At 37.1% G+C, this 17,427-nt stretch overlaps 1 protein-coding gene across 1 annotated transcript in view; it reads left to right on the top strand.

Annotated features, from left to right (window-relative positions):
• HHIP (hedgehog interacting protein) overlaps positions 1-16,941 on the top strand; it is a 74,250-nt gene extending 57,309 nt beyond the window's left edge. Inside the window, exons 12-13 of the mRNA XM_066547993.1 lie at positions 7,564-7,712; positions 10,107-16,941. Of these exons, the coding sequence (XP_066404090.1) occupies positions 7,564-7,712; positions 10,107-10,300 (343 nt within the window). The 3' untranslated portion in view covers positions 10,301-16,941. The remainder of the gene's footprint in view (positions 1-7,563; positions 7,713-10,106) is intronic.
• Positions 16,942-17,427: the final 486 nt, after the last annotated feature.

Here is a 17,427-nt window from a genome sequence, read left to right as displayed (position 1 = left end):
TGGAGTAGCCCCTTGCTAGAAATTAACAGTTCCATGCAAACACAACCTTCTTCTCCTTGTGGTCATTTGTAAGCTGCGGCAAGCTTACAAAATTATTATTTTATTTTTAAAAATAAACATTACATGAAGGTGCAGAGCTTTATTTCTTTTGATCTTTTTAGAATCATAGAAACATTAAGGTTGGAAAAGGCCTCCAAGATCAGCAAGTCGAACCTTTGACAGATCACCACCTTGTCAACTAAACCAGAGCACCGAGTGCCATGTCCAGGTGTTTCTTGGACACCTTCAGGGATGGTGATTCCACCACTTCTCTGGGCAGTCCATTCCAATGCTTAAAAACCCTTTCAGTGAAAAAATACTTCCTGATGTCCAACCTGAACTTCCCCTTCCTTTTGTCTTGTGGAAAACTACTGCATAATCAAACAAAACCATGACTCCTATTTTTCTTGTCTCAAATGTAGCTTAAGACAGAACTCTATTACTTGGACATAGAAAAAAATCAAATTAGGTCGCAGGTTAAACATTAGGAGATCAGAAGATGAGACTAATGCAAAACTCTTTGCATTAGTCTTCAACACTCAGCAATGGGAAAATCCCATCCTACAACAATCCTTCAAGTGTAATAGAAATGAGGTGTTTAACTGAGGTGATATATGACAAACTGATGAACATGATCAACACAGAGGTTCTGAATCCCACAATTGCCAAAGCAGTTTGAAATACAGAATTCCAGGTACCACAGTAAAAGTTCTGTTCAGTTCTTCCAAGTACTTCATATCAATAACTAAACAGACCCCCATTGAAAGCAGTGAGTGAAATAATCCTTCTCTTTGTAAAAAGGTTGTTATAATGATACATTAGTGCCTGAGAGCTCACAGACAATGAACTGATTAAAAAAAAGCCCTAAGCATGTGAAGTGCTGCAAAATGTAGGTATACTACATATTACCAAAAATCCCATAGAGAAATGAGTATAGCCAATAGCATATTTAGCTCTGAGGATGGAGGAGATGTGGGAAACATTAAAAATTACAGGCACATAAAACCAACATTGGGCACATTAGTTAAACTGGCAGTTGAAAGACATTTTTAAGTTAAAACTGTCTCTGAAAAATATTTCCACTGTTTGAGGATTATCAAAAAATACTTTCCAGGGATTGGTACTAGTGAGGAAATACAGGGAGAAAGACTTATGTTCTTCTCAACTAAAAGGTAGGGTTACCAGATATCCTGAAGGTCAATGCAAATACTAGCATTTTATAAATTGTTTTTGTGACCAAACACCAAAATCTCTTTATTTTCTAGTTTTCTACTTTCTGTTTTATAACCTTCCTATCATGTTTTCTGTTTCTAAAAATACATACTAATATCAATCACGAAAGTGTTGATGAACTGAAAAGAAAAATCAGCTAAGTAAACAGTGATGTAGAAAATGTATAGAGGTCAAAAGATTCCAGTTAGTCAATAACAGAGAAAATAGGAGACAGACCCATTAGAAAAGAAAAAGCAATCATTTTTCTAGCATGATGAGAGGAGAAAATCAACTGTGAAAATGAATATTTAAATAAGTAAGATTTGTTGATAGGTCCATACACTCTGTAATTTAAACATTATTACTAGACCAAGAAGTAAGAAAATAAACTTTGTATGGTGGAAGAACAGCCATAAAGAGGCTTTGTAACTTTTCTTTCAGAATATTTATAATATGATCTCTTTAATTTCTAAGGAAATTACAGATAAAAGGAAAGATATCCAGAGAAGAGTCTAGAAGTGACAGACAATGCAAAAGTTTTCCTTTTAAAATATGTGCTGTGAAGTTTTAAGTGTGAAGCTTTAATTAAGAGTTTGCCACCATCCATAGAGTGATTCCAAAGTGGATGAGTGACTGTTTTGACCAGGATGGCTCACTGAAACCAGCAGGTGATTTTTATGAAGGAGGGCAGAGCCTGAGCAAGTGTTCCTGCACACAGAAGAAGATTTCCTCTTCCTCTCCTCGTAACACCTTATAGATCTGGACTTCAATGTGTTTCAGATCAGCAGCGGAATTGCTGCTTCCCGTTGGATTGAAACTTGAACTTGATTCAAACCATCTCACTCCTCTTTCATGCCCCTCCAGAGTATATAATTCCACTTATCATCCTTTCCATCATCACCTTCCGGGGTTTCCGCTGTCGGAGAGCATTTCCAAACAGGCTGATTTCAGACACCAAGGGACAATATCTAGGCCATGCCTCATTTTGACGCTGTTCAGGCTCTTTAGAAAACCATTAGTGATTTGATTTTTTAATGTGAGTCAGGAGTGTTTGGTAGTATGACAGAAGAAAAGCATTTATGAAAGTGAAGCTCTGTTTGAGCCTTCAATTCCTGTGGAAATGGAAACACACGGTTTTAGAGTAATCTGCATCAAGATACTCAGTTCTGATAGTTATAGATAAACTCCAAAGCTCCTACTGGAAACTCTTTGTAGAAGGAGCCAATTTTGTTGGTGAATGCCCTCACCAACCCAGGTGGGCCATATGATTTTTCTGTTCAGAAAGTTACTATCCCTTAAGTCATTTGAGGGAATGGAAAGCCAGAATTAATGTCTAATTATGTTTAGTTTAGCCGGAGCATACAAATTTCTTATCTCATTTACCTACCCACATGAAGTTACTGTTCCCACAAGAGACACTAAAGAGAAATTAGAGCTTTTTGCTAATACCAGTCTAGAGAGTTTCACTTTACAGAAGTACTTCACAAAAAGTCCTTTGTAACCACGATGGAAAAACCTAAGGATTTTTTTCAATCACATCACAGCTCACTGACTGTAAAAGTTTTTGTTTTGGTTTTATATTTTTTCCCCTTTTCTTAAAGTCTTCCTAGCATTGGCTATTAAGGACTTCTCACTTTTTATCACTTTATAAGGAAAAAAACAGCTCAGTTTATCTTTTGCTTATTTTCTGGAGCCTGCAGGAAGCCTCTGCCATCCTAAAGAAAGCCACACATAATAAAGCAGCTTTAGACCAGTAAGCCAGTCATTCCCAATTCATCAGTCAAAGTGTTATGCAAGTGGCCCCCTAAATTGATAAATTCCCACAGTGCCTGTTGACCCAGCTGCCAAGTGCTCATGCAGCAGGTGTTGTTTTCATGACCACCCTGACAGTAATACAAACTGTTTAGCAGTTGCATTGACCTCTTAGCTATTAACATTGATACAGGCTTCGCTAGGGACTAGTTTTCAAACATGACAGAATTTCTTAAGACTAGAGGTCATGAACAAGTATACCATATAAGAATAAATTTGATATGCTGCTGAGTTTAAATCTTAAAAGCCATGAGTTTTTTCCACATTATTCCCATGTAGTAAATCTGGAGACAAGTAACGAGCTTTTGGCATCTCTCCCAGGACTAAAGGTATACTTTTTAATTTTAGAAGCTGTACCTGAAGAGATGCTATATTTATTCTATGACAAGCAGTAAATTTAGGTTATGACAAAGAGTGAAACAAAATTATTTTTTCTTGACATTTTCCCTTATAAAGGAAAAAACCTCAACAACTGATGCACAAATGTTGGTGATATACTTAAGTATCATTCTAATACCTAAATCTTATGTGCAGATAATTGAATCATAATTCCATATATTTTATATCAAGATTTCTACAGCAGTGTCTCCTGTTTGAAATCTGAACATTCAGGAATTTTGTCTGCCTTTTTTTCCCTCGTTTTAGTAGGGAAGTAGAGATTTTTGATATTGTGTCAAAAGCCTGGCGGAGGAATTGTTTTCTGTTCAGTATCATTATTTTACTGCAGAGTTTGGCCCTCCATTTGCATTGATTTATGCACATCTGAGTTACAGATAGCACATACAGCAACTAACACACTCTATGTGTTCAGTGGAGCTGCGAACAGAGATGCGCTGAAGAAAGCATGAAGTCCTGAGCTATGCCAGAATGAGTTTTAATCTATTAAAGCATGTTGGACTTTTAAATGCCTCTAAACAGTAGAGGCAGCTTTCTTCTACTAGCTATGGTAAGGCAGCAAAAATTATTTTACACATTGCACAGTCAAGAATTCCCGGCTCACTGCACACGTCAGCGAAGGGATCCAGCGAGGCCCCAGCCCCCAGTACAACTTTTCCTTCGTGTTCCATACATTTAGAGTTGTTATACAGTTTCATGAAAGCCTGTTTTAACAAGCAAGATATACTGTACTGTACTGTATATATGAACAGCTCTTTAAGATAACTAGAATTGTACAGACCATATAAATAGTCATTATCAGCTACATTTTTGGCTGACTTTCTGCGGACCAAATAGTGCTTACTGTAAGAGTAATCAAGCTGTACCCTTTAGAGTTTTATAGATTGAGGGATACAAGGAAAAAAATTCTCTCCAGCCCAGAGTGTGGCTCCATCTATTCCTCTCCATTTTCCACATCAGGAGACACAGCGAAGCACTGGTTATATAAACAAAATCATGGTCCTGTCTAAGTGCAGGAGAGATCAAGTCCCAACAGTCGGTTTCAGGACTTGCATTATCTTTGTGAGACTCACTTCAACTTGTGCTCAGCCTGAACATTTCCACCTCTTCCAAGCCCTAAGAATGCAAAGTGTGAGTGCTGTGGGGCAGAGGCTTTCTCTCAATACGTGTTGGTCCCAGAGCAGTGCTTGAATCCTGAGAAAGAAGTGTGGCTTTTCCCAGAGCACAGCTCAGGGAAACCAGCCATTCTCACACGCGAGGATTCCACTGCAGCTGCATTTGTATTCCTCTTCTCCTAAGGCACCTTGCCAAACAGAAATTTTTCCATCTTTGTTTCTACTCCACCCCACCATTAATAAATATTATCCAAGGCTGATGAGTGCAAGTTCTTGACTGATGGTAGAATAAAAGGCAAGGTTATATTCACAAGTACCGAGAGCGGTAGAAAACTTTAAATCATAAAAGTGACCAGCCATGCTCAGCTGGATTCAAAGAAGTGTGACTTCTGCCTTCCTAATTGCATACAAAAAGAACATGTATTATAGCATTATCATAGACAAATACTTCACATCTATTAATAAAATAAATCATTATCTTCCCAAATAAAACACCTTTGTGACTTAAGAGGTCATTCTTTGCTAAAGATATGCCACTGGAGCTCTTTTCCAAGAGATGCTGCAGGAGCCTGAGGTTATGTTTCTTGCTAAGCTCTGAACTGTAATTGTGCTTGAGCAAGAGAAAGAGAAGCCTCCCATTTAAAGTAACTTCAAATAAATGAGCTTTAAGTAGTGACAGGTAAAGAATGTTGCATCCTGTGCAGTTGGCTATACAGAAATAATTTCAAATGTAGATTTTTCTTCCAGATGTAGGAATTAGAAGACAGATCTTTTTACCTTAAATCTGAACAAGTCTCCACTGAAAATCATATTATTCTCTCTAACCGTTTCCAAAACAGCATTGCATGTGAATATTGCTTATAATATTTAAGGGTAGGAACTTTCTTAACTAGAACACATGTAATATACTCATTGCTCATTACAGAACTGGAATTCCTTACAGGTCAAAAAAATAATGCATTCTATTTAAAAGACAGCTGTGGAAATATGTAAACAGCAAAACTGAAAGGGTTTCAAATATGCTGCACCAAAGGTGTCAAAACATGTTTCAAATCCCTTGAATAATACAGGACCTTCAGTGTGATTCTCAGAAATGCTTTGGAAATTAGGACTTGGTGCTATGCTAAAGAAGCACCTTCACATTCTTTCTGTCCTTAACATCTTTGGGGAACCAGTTCTTGTGTGTGGATGTTTAAACAATCATGGCAGTAATTAAGACTGGGCAGAGAAAGTGCTATACTGAAACCAACCAGTGGGCCTGTACTCTATTACTCTCTTTCAAGGAAAAATGCAACAAACCCTGTAGTGAACCATTAACAAGATGCATGTCAAAATGGGAGGGGGAAATGTAAGCCCAGTCAACTGGTGAGGGACTTAAGTATGAATTCTTATTTTTTAAAAAATTATTTTTACCCTATCTAATATTACTCTGAATGGCACCATTGCACACAGAAATATCTATTTAAAATCCTAGTAGAACATGGGCTTCAGGTATCTTTTGATATCTTAGTAGTCACAAGTTCAGTTAGTTAATTTTATTTTCTTTAGCTTAACTTTTTCCCTTGATGTTTCTTCTGATGTTGAAATGGGAGATAAACAAGACTGCTAAATTTTTTCCTCTTTTTCTTCTGTCACTGTTTTCTACACCTCCATCATACCCATGTTTTCTCAGACCCCAAAAACTATCCTTTCCTCTGCACAGGAGTATCAGTCTAGGAATTTAATATGTGACAGAGTGATCAGTGCACAAGCTGCTATTACAGCTATTTGCACATAATTGGGGTGTTAATACTGATGCCAGTATAATGAGCAATGTCCTATTCTATTCTATTCTATTCTATTCTCTCATAGAATTTTGTTTTGGTTTGTTTGGATTCTAGCTGGACACTTAGCCAAGGTTTCTCTAAGGTCCCCACTAAACTATTAGAATCTTTTTACTGCTCATTTCAAGCTTAGTATGTAGATGATTTCCTAGAGAATGAGTAATTTTGTATTTGTCACTAATTAACTTAATTTTCCATGATGCTCCTATTTCAATTACTTGATTAGATCACTTGGGAGATCCTGACATTCTTTTCCAAACTTGTACCTGTGCAACCAAACCTACAGCAGAGACACAACATGGTACCTCTACTAGGAACCTGTAGCCTTTGGATGGTCCTATCTTCCTAACCAAAACATACAGTGTCAGAAATATTTTAAGCCATCTGAACTAGAATTTCCTTTGTGCATACATTCTACAGAATCACCTGATGCTGAATGGCTGAGTTTGGAAGGCACCTCTGGAGAACACCTGGTCCAACCACCCTGCTCAAACAGGGACTCCTACAGCCAATTTGCCACACAATTTCTGAGTATCTCCAGTGATGGAGACTCCACAACTCTCTGGGCAACCTTTGCTAGTGCTTGGTCACTCTTGGAGTGAAAAAGTCTTTTCTGATGTTCAGATGCTTAAATAAGCATCCAGAATGCACAATCCAAATATCATTCTATGGAAATATGGAAATAAAAAGCCAGCAGTTTAAAGCTGAACTCGTAGACAGAGGAAATACTTCTGCAAAATTATTACACATCACAATGCCATAAAACTTGTTCAGGTTATTCTTCCCCCTTTTTTAGGGGAAATCTAGATCAGCTAGAAATGAAAAAAAAACACCATCACTGCCTGCAGTAAGCTGGCAGCTTTATGAAGATAAACCTTCAGCAAGCTGGTTTTGGCAGGTTCATGCTTCAAGAATTCTCAAGGAATATTGCTTAATCTTGTGGAAGATCTCTGAAGGCAGTTACATAAAGTAATAGCAAATTGTACTGTATTTTCCTGTAACATATCATCTATAGGCTTACTTCTTTTTCTGAGGAAAAAAGAAATCTCATTATTTTTTCCACTGATAATACTACAGCAGAGAATCAGGTCTTTAATTTAAAAATCAAAACTTTTCTTCTTGATCCCAACTTTTAACTCTTTGTTTGGTTTGTATGGTTTTTTCAGGCCTTTAGTCCCTGAAGAATGCAAAAGAACAGCTCAGCCTGCACAGATACTGACATCTGAATGCTCAAGGCACTGTAGGAACGGGCACTGCACTCCCACAGGAAAATGCTGCTGTAATCAAGGCTGGGAAGGAGAGTTCTGCAGAACTGGTTTGTATACAGATTCACACCAACAAGTGAAAAAAGCAGTGACATGTCATAATTGGCTTTTAATTATTTGCTCTGAGAAATTTTCAGTATATGTTCACCAATATATTGGCCTTCAGTCGTAAGACAACATTAGAAAATACTGATTTCATGAGCTGCAGGAGAACAATAAGTCTTTAGATGAATGCATCTGCTAAAACATCTAATGCATTGTGAGCCAGTGCAGAATGCAATTGATAGCATAAACATGACAACATTATTCTTTTTTTTTCCACCAAGATTTTCCAATGAAAGGAGATGCAGTCACTACATGTCCTGTGTTTGGACATTCACCTTCCACTTCCAGTATCATCACTGTCAGTGTCAGAGAGGTGACTTGTCAGGAGAGATGGTAAAGAAGAACTGCAGGTCTCCATTGCATCTTTTGCACTTCACTAATTTAATGCATATTTTTTAGTTTTGGTACATTCTTGCTTTGATCCTGCCAAATGAAAGGGCTCCAGTTTGTTGAAGAGAATTCTCTGTACAATGTATCACGAAACAGCAAATAATCAATGTTGTTGTGATCCATTATTACAGTCATTTCATCAAGTCCTATCTTGTTGCTTTAGCTTTTAGAAGTCACTTGGAAAAGTGACTGTGATTGAACTAAGATGATGGGTGTGCCAGCCAAGGGATGAGGTGAATGAGCCTAGAGTGTCACAGCTGTGCCATCACTGTCTCAGAGGCCATGGCTCTGTCTGAGCTGTGTCATTTTGGCCAGTACAGCTGTTCCAGAGCCAGCCTGGGTACCAGGAGATGTTATTACAAAGATTTTATTCCTCAGCATCAGCAGAGTCCCCTGGCTGGGCATATTTTGGACAGCAAGTTTGACCACATGAGAGATTAACACCGAGATGTCCATATTGTGGCAGTAAAACTCAAAGAAATAGCAAGGACTAAGGGAAAACAAGGATCCCACGATGGATCATGGATAATCCAGGTTGGAAGGGCACTTAGGAGGGGCCTGGTGAAGTAGGGTCAGCTATGAAGTACTTATGGGCTGGAGTGTAAATTTCAGCAACCTCCAGGTTTTTAGTGATGAGCAGAAGTGACTTCGGAATGAAATGAAATTATTAAACCACTAATAAAGTATCTTACTGGCAAAGATTCATAAGCTGACCATCCAAAACCCAGCAATGAAGGCAGGTTAGAGAAATGGATGAGGTAATCTGGCCAAATATCCCAACTTCAATTGTCCTCACTTTCCAGAGCCATCCTGCTTTTAGAGAATGAGGCCCATTCTACAGCCTTTGTCCAAGTGGAACTTAAAAAATGCCTCCAACATGAACATAAATGGGTCTTGATAACGTGCTTTGTTTTAAAAATCACAGCTTTATGATAGATTATGTGATGGACATGATGAGCAAGAAAGCCACAGAAAATATGTAGACTAAGGATCTTCCTTCCCTGTATCCCACATGACAATTAATAGGGATTGTCTAAATTGAACCTCAAGCTACTATTATAGTTTAAATAAGAAAATTTACCTTTCAAGGTATGAGTTTCCTTTTCATGTAGTTAAGAAACTCTTGGACAGAATCAAGAAAACCTGCATTTCGTTAGTGTAGTATAAATATCCGTAAATCCATATTAAAGTTCATTGCAATAGATAACATTAAGCAGCATAACGCCTGCAGAAAAAGAAAGATATACTATATACATTATATATATCACAGTCCTGTGACTACCCCAGAAGAAAATACTACCACAACTACAGTTATTGATTATTAATTTTGCTAACACTGGCTACAATTTAAAATAGGAGCTATATTTGAAGGACTGAAGCAAGCTGATTAACCTAGAATTCTACAGATAAATCATCAGGCATCTGCTAAAGAGAGGGGAAAACTTTGAAACTTATATAACTGATAAAAATGGTTGAAAAAACACCCTGGCTCTTTTTTCTCCAATAGGAGTTCAATTTTGGTCCCAGCATTAAGTGATTCAAGAGCCAAAGGAGTGCATTGGGTGCACTGCTCAGGTGTAGTGTGCTTTGCTGAGGCACGTGTGTAGTGCAGAACTCTGAGTATACAAAGGAGCTTGCTTGAGATTCCTAAATGAAACCTGAATATGGGAATTGGACATTTCATAATAAATCTGTTATTTGAGTTTATCAGTCTTGTCCCAGGTAATGTCCTCAAAATTATATACAAAATTACTTTCTCCCCTAATATTCTAAAACTTTAGAAAATATGTTTTCAACACTCCTAATATTTCATCCTTTCTATGTTGTTTTTAATTTATATGCTTTTTTACTACAAGGTTAGAAAAGCTCTAAATGAATGTGTACTGTATCTTTTTCTAGTTTGTGATGATCTAAACAAATTAGAAAATCACTGTTTTTTTCACCCACAGCAAAATGTGACCCAGCCTGTCGACATGGAGGTGTCTGTGTGAGGCCCAATAAATGCTTGTGTAAAAAAGGCTATCTCGGCCCCCAGTGTGAACAAGTGGACAGAAACATCCGAAGAGTGACAAGGGCAGGTATTCTGGATCAGATCCTAGACATGACATCCTATTTGCTGGATCTAACCAGCTACATTGTATAGTTTCTGGGACTATTTGGAAACTCCACTTTCAGCGGGCATTTGTTTAGAATCCTGTCGTTTTTGAAAGACTGTTATCCTGCAACAAACACCGGTGATTTGATTTCCTTTATTAATTTAAGTGTAATATCCACCAATGTGCAGAAAAATCCCCTGTATGTGTGTAAATATTCCTGCACGTCTCCACAGGCGTCCTGATATCCAATATGTGCACGCATACACACACAGCCGCTATCACAAATACGGTTTTGCAGAGAGTGGAATCTTTTTTAATATTTATTTCTTCATGAGAAATAGTTTACGAAGCAATTCCACTGTAAAACACATTTTCGTCAAAGGACTTTCCTGATGTCTTAATGGATTCTTTGACATCCCAGAAATCTCGTTCCTGTACCTATCTGATTATAGCAGTGAGAAAGCAGTTTCCAAACATCACTCTATAAACTGCTGGACTTAATAAAATCCAGTTGTAACAGTTTCTAAGGTAAACTGAACTCCATCATGGGACAATATTTCAGAACTGCTTAATGCATTCCTATCTAGGCAATTCATTGTAAGACTGTAACCTTCACTTTCATCAATGTAACTCTATTACAGAATGTTATTTCTTTATCTAGCATAGATGCAAAAATCTGGTTATCGCAGCTTAATATCAAGATTGTTTCAAGTGTTTAATAATTAAATTATATTCGCATATTTCAAAACCAGTCATCCTAGAAGGTCTGCTTTTTATCATATATTTTATTTAACGATGGGCACTGGGTTCATGTTACATATTTATATTATTTTATTTTATTTTTATAATATAGACATCACCTAGATGAGACAGCTTTACCATGTCCTGTAAAATACTAAAGTTACATTTTTCACCAAGGTAATTGGAAAGAGTGGGAAAGAGAGAGCAAACACACACACACTTTAACGTGTTGTGGATCTAATCAAGAAATGTACCCTTGTGTCAACTTGTGATCATTTACAGCGGATGAGAAAAAAAGAGCAAACGCCCACCAACCCGAATAAAATTGCAGCATGTGTTGCAAGTGTCCATAAAGTGATTTTCACTGTTGCAGGACAGTGCAAGAGGTGATACCCAGGCAGACTCTGCCCATGTCACACTGAACGGGGCGTCCCAGGGCGAGAGCTCGCATGAGCACGGGCTGCCTGTGCACGGTGTCACTTGTACAAAACCTACAGCAGCTCTTGCCAAATGTGGTTCTAAGTGTTCCTTGGAGAGCCAACAGAAAACCAAGTCTTTGTAAATGTATCAATAAATGTGGTGTACATGCTGTAGTGAGGTTTTCTAAGGTATTAATTAATTAGATGTATTCTGCAGAACTGGTGCCCTCTTATCTCCAGCTCTGCTGGCAGTTTCTTTGTTCACTGCTTACCAACTATCAGGTTTCCTTTGCACTACCTGCAAACTACCTACTGCAGCTTTTACAAAATCTTGCCTAAGAAAAGAAAGCAGAGCAGCCCCAGTGTGCACATCCTGTGGTCCTTAGAAGCAGCTGCTCATGCATCAAAGACTGACAACACTTTAGCCAAACAGATCTAAAAGACTTTCCCCATGTTACATTCCAGTAGTAAAATCATCTCTCCAGGGCAGCAGCATGCAACAAATTTTCCTTTATAGAAATTTGTCAGTGTTCATTTAGTAAGTATTAAATCTGAAATTACAGCATAACCAATACTTGCATTTCTGTGTCTCACACATTCCAGCTCTGAGGAACAGACAATTACATTTGCCTTCCATATATGTTTGCCTGGGTTTCAGTGACCTCATGCCAAATGGAATTGGTTGAGAAATCTTGGTTAAGTGCTCAGAGAACAATGGTCTGCATTAAAAAGTGCATGCATAATTTTGCACAATGTAGATTCAACTGACAGTCCATTGAAAGACATCTTGGGATTAAATGAGCATGAAGACCAAATTGCCCTCTCACCCCAGAAAAGGGTGGTCCCTTATAGTCACACGAACACTTCATTGGCTAAGCAGTGTGACCAATCTTAAAATGAACCCTGTGGTAGCATCTGTAGGTTAATAGCAGCTCTTTGTCTCCACTGCTTTCTGCCTTTAGTCTTTTCCCTGAATTCCATCACAAAAAGTTCTACAATTAAAAAATGTCCTGACAACCATTTTTGTAAATTGACCTTAGCATCTAATCTTTCCTTATTCAACGTGGGTGACAAAAACGTGAACTTCTCATGAATGAGCCAGCTGTCTAAATCTGTCACATAGCACGTTTTTATTACACTCTTCATAGTCAGCAAGGCAAGAAAGTTGCTGAAGTATTTTAGCAACATTTAAATATCTGACAGAGATAACATCTTTAACACTTTCTTCAATGAAATATATTTAAAAATAAACCCAACTTTAACTCTACTGTGACATGTTTTCAACAACCAGCTGGGGAGATGTGATAGCTCTTTTCTCACTGCTTAGTGCCTTAAAAATGCCACAGATGGCACCTAAATTGGAGGTTCACAATAATATATACATGCCACAGTCATGCAGAGAACAGAAAACAACGATCTTGGAGTTTTGATCTTAAAAATAATGAAAATTTAGTTTACTAGTGAAATCCAAAAATAAAAATCCAGTAAGAGCAAAGAATTAAATCCAGGCCTCATTCAAATCAACAGCAAAAAGTCACATCGACTGTGCTGCACCCAGAAAATCACTTTCAAACTTAAGCAAAATTCTTCAGTTTGTTTTATTTAAAAAAAAAAAAATCTGCTCTGAATCATTCCATAAAAACTTCAAAATTAAGAAATAATCTAAGTGAAGGTTTGAGGGAGAGACGAGATAGCTTGTGAAACTGTTTTGATTCATTTTTAAATCATCTTTTATATTGCGTGAAAGCAGGCATCTGCATTAAGCCCACATGTTCATAGGAAGTCCCAGTGGAAAAGAAGAATTCTCATAAAAAAAAAAAAAGAAAGAAAAAAAAAATCCTAGCTGCTTATTTATCAAAAGAAATTATACTATTAAAAAGAGTGAGCAAACCCCAGGCCTAGCCACCCAAGATGCTGATATAAAAAGGGCAACTGCAGTAATTGCCCTGAGAATTGGCATGCAAAAAAAAAAAAAAAAAAGAGTCTGTAGAAAGCCTGTTGCCAGTTAGGTCATTCTGCAGCCATTCTCACACAGCCTCCAAGAGTGTCCCAGAATAAAACTGAGCTTATAAATGAAACTAGATAAATGAGGCAATTAGATAAGGGCCTCCAGAAGGGATTTTATGTATGTGTTCAAGTTGTCTCTGTCTCTGTCTCTCTCTCTCTCCTAATCTTTTATTCCATTCATTTCTTCCTTTATTCGGAGCTACTGCCTCTCTGTTCCCAACACATTGTACATCTCAGGCATTCTGTCAGCCTTTCTGCTGCTGAAGGAGAACAAACCTACCTGTTGCAAGAAACATGACTCTCCCTGATGCCTGCTAGTGTTAACCCTCTGCTTTATTATTTTGGGAAGTAAACTCATCTTTCTCTTTTTACATGCTGCTGATCAGAAAGAGGGCATATTACTGGAATATAAGGAGAAACATCTTTACTCCATAGATAAGCAGGGAGACAAAAAGATGTTATGCAAAAGCAGCTCCAAATCATTTCACTCCATTTCAGAAAAACAGTAAACTCATTTTTCTCCTGCACCCCATAAGAAATACTAACTCAAAGCCCCCCGCTCACACAGCACAGGCACAAACAGACTGGAGCTGGAGGAAGGCAGAAATCACTTCAGTCACTGTGCTTATCACAAATTTACCCATTGCAATCCAGTGATCAGATGCCTTAACTGAAAACCAGAATGATATCCCTGGCATGATGGAATGTATCTTTTCAGTACATGTTTTCTCTAATTTGGCTTGAGAAACAAGGACCTTTTCCTGTAAAATTATGCAAAAAGGAGATGCTGAAAATATGAACAAGTAATTCCACAGGTGTAAAGTTGCACTATGGTGAAAATGAGTTTTCATACATCTAATTCTAATTGCATCCATGAAATAGGCATTCATAAGATTAGATTGCATCCATGAAATAGGCATTTATAAAATTAGTTCTATGTGGAAAAAACAAGTCCAAGGATAGCCTGTACTGCTAATTTCTCCTTAATCATGCAAATTCTTAAAAGACATTCATGCATTTTAATTTACTATCCTTTAGATTATCTATGTATCACTTAAATTAGGAATTTTGCCATTTTGATCTTCTGTCCAACTTAAAAGGTGTCCTTTGTCTTGGAAAAAACCAAAAGGAAGCCAAGTGGTAAATTAAAACTAATTATTTTCATTTTTCAATATTAAGAAAAATAAAATGTAAAATACTCATAAAAAATGCAGCCAACCCTTTAATTCAAATTTGCAGAAAATTTGTACCAAATAATCTGAGTTCTAGCTGCAAATACCTGATAAATAAATATTTCCCTAAGTAGTTTCAGGACAAAATGTTTCAGAAACATTTGAAAAAAATTAAGACTGCTTTGCTGAAAAGTTTGTTGTTTTCAACAACAGAGTAATTCAGTGAAATAAGGCACGTACTTTTTGGGATATAGGTGTGAAACAGCAGAAGCCACCTGAAAGCTTAGTACAGGATTACTTTAATCTTTGAGGGCATGACTCCAAGCCCATTGATGTCAAGTGATAATCTCCTATTGACTTCATTAGTTATAGGATTAAGAACTTAAAAGATATCCACTTAGCTGGCAGAAGATTTAACTTCAGACATCAGTGCACACATGACCTCCCCGTGTCTGCATCTGCAGCATTACACCAATGTTTTGTGGAACAAGAGTGCAGCCCCAGCCCTGCAGGAAGCCCTACAGAGCTTTCCAATCCTCCTGGGTTTCCTTATAGGTGTTGCCAGCATTCACACAAAATCTGCCTGATTTCTTGATGCTTTTTAAATGTCTGGCCATCAGCTCATGGGAAAGCCGAGTGAGTCTCCTGCTTCCCTGAGCTCTCAGTACTGAGAAAGTATCATCTAGTGATCATTCTATGCTACAGACATTCACAAACAATATTCTGGTTTATATGCAAATAGTTTGTATCCTTACCTATTGTCTACTGCACACAGCCAGGCTTCCAGAAACAAAATTGTCAGATCTTCTTGCTCAGACAGCAAGCTGCATTACTGGAGAAGAATTTTATTTCTACTGATAAAAAACAACTTTCCATCTGTTACACACTACCAAGAGGGTTCAGTGTATCATATAGTAAAGGTCCTTCTATGGTCCATGAGATTTTCCTATTTATTTTCATTTTGTGATGAAGTAAAAAATATTTTACGTGAAAAACTGCTTAAATTCCCAGGAAATTTCAGAAAGGCAACATCACAATATACACAATGGCTGTGCTCACAGTATTCTTGGAAAGAAGGCAGAGAGAGTTGGCTGCTTTGGAGACAGGGTTTTTTTAATGTAGGATACATTTTACAGTAGGACAAAGGGTGTTTTGTATCACAAGGCAGTAACAAACAAGCCCATTTTCTGAATTTTCCTAGAAGGAGCTGCTAAAAAGAAAATGTTCTAGGCAGTCAAAACTGGTGTGCAGAATGACTTTAATTCATATCAAGACATACTGAGACCAGAAACCACCTGGTATTAAGTCACCAGATGAAGCTTGTAGTGGTCTCCATTAATACCAGGAGCAGTAACCCTACCCTGTGAATTATCCAGAAATGCTATTAGTTGTCCCCCACAAATTATACTTCAGAATTAAAACTTCAATTCCCCTTTGAGAACAATTAGATTGTAATGGGAGCCAAGCAGAAAAGGAAATAACAAACTTCTGTCACTTGAGAACATTACTGTAGGGGCATTCCCCTGTTCAACTAGTTTTAATTCATAGTAGCTGTCAGGTACTGTATGTACATTTGAAATGTGGGAAAATAGATTAAAAATATCTGGAGAAAAAACTCAAGCTAGGTTTAAGCATCTTCTGTAAACTGAATTATACTACTAAGCATATACAGGCACCGATCTAGCTGGGAGCACACAAGTAATTTTAAGCATATGAGCCTCACTGAAGTCATGTGCTTAACATTATTAATATAATTAATGTTTTCTTGGTTTGAGACCTTACAAGTCTTTGCAAGTCTACCTACACAGACTCTCTATGCTATATGTGCAGTTCTTTTTAGGGAGACAGCAGGACTGAAGTTCCCAACAAGAGAACTCAGTTGCTGTCTGTCACAAATTCTGTACAACCTGAAATTATTGCATCTTTGTGCCTCCACTTCCCATCCAAAAATTAGTGAAATCAATCCTTGTAAAAGCGCTTTGAGCTCTTCAAATGAAAAGTGCTATAAAAACTACAAATTATTATTATATTATTGAACACCATGTATGTATACACACTATTATGTAATATATAATATATGTATAATGCATATAAATTCTAACAAATGTATTTGTGTAATATCTGAGAAATGGAACAGTTGTATCTGGAAGTGATAAATACATAGAGTTGGATTTATTGTTAATCTGTGGATTTAATGATTTTTTTAGACAAAAGGATGTTTAAGTGTATAATTGCTTTTCTTAATTTAATATATTTATGTAAATGCATGCCTGAAGTTCTGATTAGATAGTTATTCTGTGTCCCTTAAGCTAATAAAATATATTAAACTTTATCTTACTGTATAAGGTACACCTGCTGCTTTAATTTTTTTTATTTTAATTTTTTTTATGACTAAATGCATAATTTAAAGTTCATGAAATTTTAATTCAAATCAGCTCTTTGATCTTTGCAGTAAAACACCAGCTTTTTATATATTCCTTAAAAATGTACACTAGTTTTATTTATATAAATTCTAAGATGCTTTCATAAAATGTGACTGAACACTGCTATTATTTTTGGAATGGGAAGTTTGGAATGGTGTTTCCTGGACAGAAAATGAAGACATCCATGTTGAAAATGTACCTGTTGCATGGCAAGCAGTATGTGAGTGGACATGCAGCTGGAAGAAGGGGACAGGTTTTGGAAGCACAGATATCTTGGAGAATTAGTTCAGCAACAGAGGGAGAAACACTGGGGTCATTATTTTTTTGTTGTTTATTTTGTATCTTCAGAGGAGCATGTCATCAAATCAAGGTGTGTTAAATTCAGAGGTACCATTTCCAGTGGTTTAAATGA

Source organism: Molothrus aeneus, chromosome 4 (genome assembly GCF_037042795.1).
Source record: "Molothrus aeneus isolate 106 chromosome 4, BPBGC_Maene_1.0, whole genome shotgun sequence".
NCBI lineage: Eukaryota > Metazoa > Chordata > Aves > Passeriformes > Icteridae > Molothrus > Molothrus aeneus.
The sequence above is the reverse complement of the archived record's forward strand: the minus strand, read 5'-3'. Positions and strand labels throughout refer to the sequence as shown.